Source organism: Lathyrus oleraceus, chromosome 1 (genome assembly GCF_024323335.1).
Source record: "Lathyrus oleraceus cultivar Zhongwan6 chromosome 1, CAAS_Psat_ZW6_1.0, whole genome shotgun sequence".
NCBI classification, from domain to species: Eukaryota; Viridiplantae; Streptophyta; class Magnoliopsida; order Fabales; family Fabaceae; genus Lathyrus; species Lathyrus oleraceus.
Genome location: NC_066579.1, coordinates 437,301,384 through 437,309,482, shown reverse-complemented (window position 1 = coordinate 437,309,482; position 8,099 = coordinate 437,301,384). Strand labels below are relative to the sequence as shown.

Sequence of the window (8,099 nt, the reverse complement as noted above, 5' to 3'; positions counted from 1 at the left end):
ATATGAATACATCTCTAAGTCATATCTTAGTCAGATTCAAATATAAATAGCTCAATCCTATTGGTTATCAAAAGATAATTATCCTTATAATTTGATATTAATAATTTCCCATTCAAGCCATCTATTTAATAAAGAAAAATAACATTAATATAAAAAGAATAAATGCACCATTTTTTGCTAAAAATTAAAATTTCTTTTATGTGACTGATTCCAACTCCATTAACTAATACAGAGAGAAAAAAAAACACATTCTCCAAACCAATCTCTCCTTTCTTCAAACTCTCCATATATTCACACATTCATATCTCTCTCTCTCTCTCTCACCTCTTCTTCTTCTTCTCTCTATGAGATTAACCGAGATAAAACCAGAAAAAGAGAGAGAAGCCATGAGAAACAGCATAAGATGCTGCATATCTTGCATCCTTCCATGTGGAGCACTCGACGTAATCCGCATAGTACACTGTAACGGTAGAGTTGAAGAAATCAGTGGCACTATCAAAGCAAGTGAAATCATGAAAGCGTATCCAAAACACGTCCTCAAGAAACCTTCTTCTTCTTCCTCACAAGACGCTGTTGTTCCTAAGATCGTTGTTGTTCCTCCCGATGCTGAGCTTCAGCGCGGCAAGATTTACTTCCTCATGCCTCTCCCTTCGCCTCCGCCGGAGAAAAACAGCCACCGCAGTGTGAAAAACTCTTCCAATGGAAGAAAGAAAAGAAAGGAAGATAACACTAACAGTAACAGCAACAGCAACAGTAACAACAACAATAGTACTATCACTACCAACAACAACATTGGTAACAGTGCTTTGGTTGTGTCTTCTGATCAGTACTTGACTGAGATTTTGTCTGAGAAACTTTCTTGTCAGAGAGACAAAAGAAGAGGACGTGTTGCTGTGTGGAGACCTCACTTGGAGAGTATTTCTGAGTCGCCGAATCATCTATAACGGTTCTTCTTCTTTTTTCTTTCTTCTTCTTCTTCTTTGTTCTTCATCTTCAAGAAATCATTGTCCATTTTTATTTATTTTAAGAACATGTGTTTATTTTCTTTCTGTTTTTGTTATTATTTTCTTAGTAAAAAAGAAAATAAACTCTGTTTCTGCCAATTCTGTGTACATATAAGGTTAAAAATAATTAGATATTATATATATTTTTTGTATGCTTTTTGATATTGTTAAGCAGATTAATATTGAGTTTGACAGAATCACGGTATCATCGCGATTTTAATAAAAATTACATGGTGTTAAATAAGTGATTGCTAATTTTTTTTTGTATAATATTTCTAGGGTGTGTTCATAGTTGAGGTGCACATGGAAGGGTAAAAACAATTGAGAGAAGAAAATGGTCTTAATTAATTCTGTTTGTTTGGTTGTGGTAAATCAGTTTTGGATCATAATAGAATGTGATTGAGACATGATCCATGTTATGGTGTCTGTTCCTACCATTGGACTAATCCATTCTATTCACTGTTGTTATTCCCATTCACACAGTCATAGGAAAAAAAATAGTGTTCTGTTCTCTATTCATTGGTGTCTGTCATTCTTTAATGCCACAGCATGACATAATGCTTCCATCACTTTCCATACATATCATGATACAAGCAAAAGATGAACTAGGTCAACCGATATGAATTAGTTGAGTGAGATCTCTGTAAGCTAAATCATGATCAATTATATAATTATATTTAAGAACACTTAAATGAAATCGTAAGAGATCTCTTATCCTGAATATGCAGCAGTGTTAAATTCTTTTGAAATAGAGATTTTCAACTAGAGGAATTAATCTCTGCATGCAAAGATAATCGATTAACCGATTTAATTTTTCATCTTTTATAAACCTTTTCATTCGATTTAACAGTGAAGTTATTTTTTCTTTTAAATATTCCTAGTAGATAGTATAACTTTATTTAAAAGAATAAAAAATGATTGGGGACCCCTAAATGATGGAGTAGAGATTCACCAATATGTATGCAGTGTAAAGCCAAAAGGTGTACTTTCTCCCACAAAATGAATGGATAAACAATATGAAAAAGACCAAAGTAGATGATTTTGAGGTTTGAAGGAATTGAAAGTAGCCACACCAAAGGTGTTTGCTTTCCACCCCTTTTCTTATATGTAATCATGATTTACTATACTTTGCACTTTCCTCTAAATTATTAATGGGATATGCTTTTAAGCAATTTGTTCTAATTATTAGTGCCCATGGCATCCTGTAAAGTTGATTGATTACAAAATGGAGTTTGACCTAGTGGATTGGTTGGATGGTTGATCATTCATCCATGGGAGAAACTCATTGTTCTTATTCTGATTCTCATTTCTCATGATCCAAACATATATTCTTTTTATTTTCTTCAATTCAGATAACTCTTTTCAATAAGATTTCAATCTAAATCTCAATAAGATCGGAGTTTGTGTATCACTCTTAATGTAAAAATCTTGTTGATCGATAATAAATAAAGGATAATGTTAGAGGCACAAGTTAAAAATTAAATAAAAAAATATTATATGTGAAATTATGGATTAATTTTAATAAAAATATATAATTAATTTTTAAATTACTTTTTTTAATACAATTTTTTTATAAATATATTTCTTAATTTGTGTCCCTAAGATACAAGTTAGCCTTATTCATAAAAAAAAACTTTGTAAATATTTTTGTAAACACTCTCTCTAAGCTTTTAAAGTTTCCCTAATAAATATGTGTTATCAATTATTTAATTTTTTATTTTATTTATAGAGGAAGTGATATTAAACATTAAAAATTCAGACATTCACACACAATTGTGAAGATCAAGATTCAAATCCTATAATGATATTTAACTTAAGAATATAAATTTTTATCAGTTGAATTAAATTTTACAAATATAATCTAAATTTTTTATCATAAAATATATTTTTAGTTTTTTTTAATATAAATAATAACTGGAAGCCGTACCTTTTGGGACCAAATAAAAAGTTGACAGATTGAGAATACTTACTTCATCATGTATATATGAATGAATCATTGAAGTGTGATATTATTGTACAGATTATCTCATTTTTGTGTCAGTGCTATGAGTGGTATCAGGTGAACTTGTCTGAATCTCTTCTCTCTATACTGATTTCATTTACACAATTAAACCACCATTCTCAGGTTCTCTTAGCTTAGAATATTATTACTACAAAATTTAATGTCTGAAACAAAGAAATGCTAACTACCCCTTCATAATAATTGATTTACAAAAAAGAAGAAGAAGCTAAGTACCAATGTACTACAGTATCATACTGCCACTCTGTATTTATAGAGTAGTTCTCTGTCTATATAGGATTGGTAGAGCATTTATTGAAGCTGACTCGATCATGTTCCTCTACGATTACTGAAACATGTACTTGGAGCATTCATTAAAATTTCAAAATATAAAATAAAGAAACATGGTAACCTAAATCTAGTGATAGAATACGACATTAGAATGAAAGTGTATGGTAAGAGTATCTCCTGCTGTAGTTTTTCAATCAGTTTGTCAGAGTGGAAGGAGTTCTTTCACTATTCAATGGTTGGAGTTCGACAACATGGCAATGCCAGTGCTTCAGCATGCAACGGTTACTTCCTTTTTTTTTTCTTTTTTTTTATTTAGAAAGTAGTCTGTTATTGCTTCAGCATGCAACAGTTACTTTCTTTTTTTTATTTTTTTATTTAGAAAGTAGTCGTTACTTATTTTATTTATTTATTTATTTTAACATATTTTTTATTATAAATATAATTTTGGTTTCCAAAAATTTACCAACATAAATTTCTCTCACTTTTATTTTCTCTTCAATTTGAAATTTCTCTCTCACAATTTCATCATTTTATTCCTATATTTTTAATTTTTTTTCAACAATTTTTTCTCATTAGCATTTTTTTTACAAAATATTTAATTCAAAATTTCATCTTTTTACTTCAAATTACAATTGTTTAGGCCAAATGGATCCTAATCATTTTCATTATCAACAAGCTTTTTTCAATTACATGCAAAATTATCAAAATCCTAATCCTCAAAATTCTCAAATTCCACCGGTGCCAACAAACCCCGCCATATTTCTTCCGTCACCAAACAATCCAAATATGTATCCTATACCTCAAATGAATTCTAATAGTATGGAATTCTCTACTCAAGTTCCACCATTTTCTACTCAAGTCCCACCATTTTCTACTCAAGTTGGTACTGAAAAAGAAGAAAGGGTTGTCGTTAAAAAAAGATCTCGAGAGCAATTTACAAGGGAAGAGGATATACTACTTATCCAATCATGGCTCAATGTTTCAAAGGATTTAATTGTGGGAGTTGATCAAAAGGCTGAGAGTTTTTGGTTAAGAATTGCTGCTAGTTATAACCAATATCGTGGGCAATTGCGGGAAAAGTTAGGGGGACAGTTAAAATGTCGATGACATAGAATAAATGGCATGGTTCAAAAATTTGTTGGGTGTTACAAAATTGCTCTTAAAGGAAAGAAAAGTGGGACATCCGAGACCGATGTCATGGCAGATGCACATGCTATTTTTGCTCAGGATCAAGGTACAACATTCAATCTTGAGTATGCATGGCGATTGTTAAAAGATGAAGTTAAATGGCGCATCGTCGAAGAATCGATTGGAAGTTCTGCAAAAATAACAAAGACTTATGCTAGTGGGGCATCATCGGAGAACCCAGATACAACTTCAAGTTATGAGTTTAACTCATCATCACCAATGGAGCGTCCAATGGGACAAAAAGCAGCAAAAAGGAAGGGTAAGGCATCAGAAATTCCAAATGCAACGCAAGATTGAATGGACAGACTTGCGCAAGCTAAGGAGGACGAGCTAGAATTAAGGATAGTGCAAATGATGATGAAAGACACTTCTACTATGAACGATAGTCAACGAGATATTCATGAAAAATATTGTAATAAGATGAAAAAAAATATGGAATGTAGTTAGTATCACTTATGTAAAATGGTCATTAGTACCACTTTAATTTATCAACACCTATGTAAAATGGTCATTAGTACCACTTTAATTTAAACTAGCCGTTATTCAAACTACCACTTTAATTTAAACTAGCCGTTATTCAAACTAGCCGTTATTCAAACCATTATATATACTACCACTTATGTCATTGTTCTCTCATTCTCATCTTATTCTTCTCATTTTTCTCTCATTCTTTACTCACTAAATGGATTCAGACAATTCAGATAATTACGATCAAGAATTTTGGGAGTTGGTTGAAGAAGAATTTATGGACGACAGTGATGAAGAACAACAACTTCAGAATGAACGTCGATCTGGAAGTTCCTCTAGGCCAAAGAGAAGAACAACGGTAGATCGAGGTCGTGAAGAAGGGCACAATCGATTATTCAATGACTACTTCTCGGAAAATCCAGTATACACAGATGTTCAATTCCAAAGAAGGTTCAGAATGCATAGGCATGTATTTCTTCGAATTGTAGATGCCCTTGGAAATCATGATGAATATTTCCAAATGAGGGTCGATGTAACTGGTAAAATGGGTCTTTCACCATTGCAGAAATGTACATCTGCTATTCGTATGCTGGCGTATGGGTCTCCTGCTGACCTTGTAGATGAATATGTTCGAATCGGTGAAAGCACTTCAATTGAGTGCTTAGAAATATTTGTTAAGGGTGTCAATGTTGTATTTGGCGCTGAGTATTTGAGAAAGCCTAACAACACTGATGTTGAACATCTTTTACGAATGGGAGAGTCACGTGGCTTTCCAGGTATGTTGGGTTCCATCGATTGTATGCATTGGATATGGAAAAATTGTCCTGTTGCATGGAAAGGACAATTTTGTCGAGGTGATCATGGTAAGCCCACAATCATGCTTGAAGCAGTGGCATCACAAGACTTATGGATTTGGCATGCTTTTTTTGGTATTGCAGGTTCAAATAATGACATTAATGTGCTAAACCAATCCAACGTGTTTAACGATATTTTGGAAGGACGTGCTCCCAATGTGCAATATACAATCAATGGGACACCATATAATATGGGGTATTATTTAGCAGATGGTATATATCCCGAGTGGGCTACATTTGTCAAGACTATTTCAATGCCACAGGGAGAAAAGAAAAAATTATTTGCTCAACATCGAGAATCGGCTAGAAAAAATGTGGAACGAGCATTTGGAGTGCTTCAATCTCGATTTGCAATTATACGTGGCCCAGCGCGTGCCTGGCACATGGACACTCTCAAGCATACCATATATGCCTGCATCATATTGCACAACATGATTGTGGAAGATGAACGACATACATATGGAGGTAATTTTGATTACTCTTATGATAATGTGGATATCAATAACTCAACAACTGAAACATTTAGCGGTCCTCATCCGAATCTTGCAACAAGACAACAAAGAAGAGCAAGTATTCAAGAAAAACAAGTTCATCGTAAACTTCAAGGAGATCTAGTCGAATATATTTGGGAACGTTTTGGACATGAAGATGATGAAATTTAAGTTTGATTAATTATGTGATGTTATTTATTTTTATTGTTTTTAATTATATATCATGTATTTGAGATTAATTTTAATTATCATTTTAAATTATAAGTTTAATTTTTTTTATATCAAATTTAATTTAAAACACTAAAATTATTATTTTAATTAATATAAAATTTAATATGAATAAAATATTAATATATAAAATAAAATTGTGAGATCCAATCTGAGTTCTTCAGAGTTGCACCATTGGAGTGAAAAAGTAGTTGAGTTGCTTCAAGCTGACGTGGCTTAATATGTCCCACAAAGAATCCAAAAATGGGTTCACGGTTGGAGATGCTCTAAGACTTGTTCTTTATTGGCACAACACAAGTTGTTCACATGGGTTAGAGGTCTCTTAACTTTTTGGGATTATGTATATGTAAATTATGGTTTAATTATGGAAAAACAAACATTGATCCTATTTTTTTTATAACTAATAAATATATTTTTACATTCATAATTGAAAAAAAAAATTTAAGATCAAAATTTATATGTGGTTAGAACACTTTCTAATTAATTACTAGTGACCATGTGATTTTTAGTGTGTATACTTTTTTTAGTATTTTGAGAGCTATTTTTGTTTAGTTATACATTATTGATCTCAATAAATAAATAAAAATTAAAGTACGAGATAACATACACTTTTAAAACATCAATTTCTTTCGATGTTAATATTTGTATTTGATTATTTTTTTCTCAATAATGGGTTTTTCTTAGGTTTGCTTTTTGATAACTTCTACATTGATATCATAATCTTCATGATTATTTTATCTTTGTTATTTTATCATCAAAATCACATATGCTATCATCATAACCTACATAATCCATAGAATCACATTTTCCTCTCAGCAATTCCATTTTATCGGGAGGATTAAACACAAGATCTTTGATGAAGGATTTTTTCAAAAGAAAAATATCAGTCATAAGAAAGTTATATTCATTATCACTTCTTAAACACTTAGAGTGTGTTTGGATGAGTTAATTAGAAATTTTTAGAGAATTTAAAATTCTAAGTAATTTAAATTATTTAATTGAAATTCATTTATTTTTAAACTCTTTTGTTTGGATGAAGTATTAAAATGATTCATTGTTATGTTTTGGGGGTTATTTTTATAAAATTTAAAACTTTTAAGACAAATTTAAAATATGAAAAATAGTGACCAATTTGCAATTTTTAAAAATTTGAAGGTACAAATTTGTAATATTTTAGAGATTCTTTTGCAATTTTTAAAAAATTTTGGGAGTGAATTTAAATCTTTAATAAATTATGAAGATCATCTTGCAAAAATTGAACTATTAATAATAAAAAATTTAACATTTGTATTATATAAAGTGAAAGAGCAATTTCAAATTCTTTACGTGTTATTTGAAATTCTTTAAATTTAATTTAAATAAAATATTTCATAAATTTATATCATTTTAATAATTTTCTATATCTTTTATCTAAACAATAGATTTTGATCAAATCAGTTTAAATTCTGACAAAAAATTATTTTGTCTCATTGAAATACTTCGTCCAAACACACTCTTAAGTTTGATATTAAATTCAATTATGATATGATATTTAGTTTCACTTTTAAATTTCATAAAAATAATTTCAATAAGTCTT

General features: G+C 30.5%; 3 protein-coding genes across 3 annotated transcripts; all 3 read left to right on the top strand.

Annotated features, from left to right (window-relative positions):
- Positions 1–202: 202 nt before the first annotated feature.
- On the top strand, positions 203–1,419 carry LOC127080815 (uncharacterized). Its single transcript, XM_051021112.1, has 2 exons — positions 203–946; positions 1,284–1,419. The coding sequence occupies exon 1, from the start codon at positions 345–347 to the stop codon at positions 942–944; it is 600 nt and encodes a 199-aa protein (XP_050877069.1). The 5' UTR covers positions 203–344; the 3' UTR covers positions 945–946; positions 1,284–1,419.
- A 2,520-nt stretch (positions 1,420–3,939) lies between these two features.
- Positions 3,940–4,401, top strand: LOC127115136 (uncharacterized). The gene has a single exon (XM_051046761.1). The coding sequence runs from the start codon at positions 3,940–3,942 to the stop codon at positions 4,399–4,401; it is 462 nt and encodes a 153-aa protein (XP_050902718.1).
- Positions 4,402–5,038: 637 nt separating this feature from the next.
- LOC127115124 (uncharacterized) lies at positions 5,039–6,466 on the top strand. Its single transcript, XM_051046753.1, has one exon. The coding sequence runs from the start codon at positions 5,165–5,167 to the stop codon at positions 6,464–6,466; it is 1,302 nt and encodes a 433-aa protein (XP_050902710.1). The 5' UTR covers positions 5,039–5,164.
- The last annotated feature ends 1,633 nt before the right edge of the window (positions 6,467–8,099 follow it).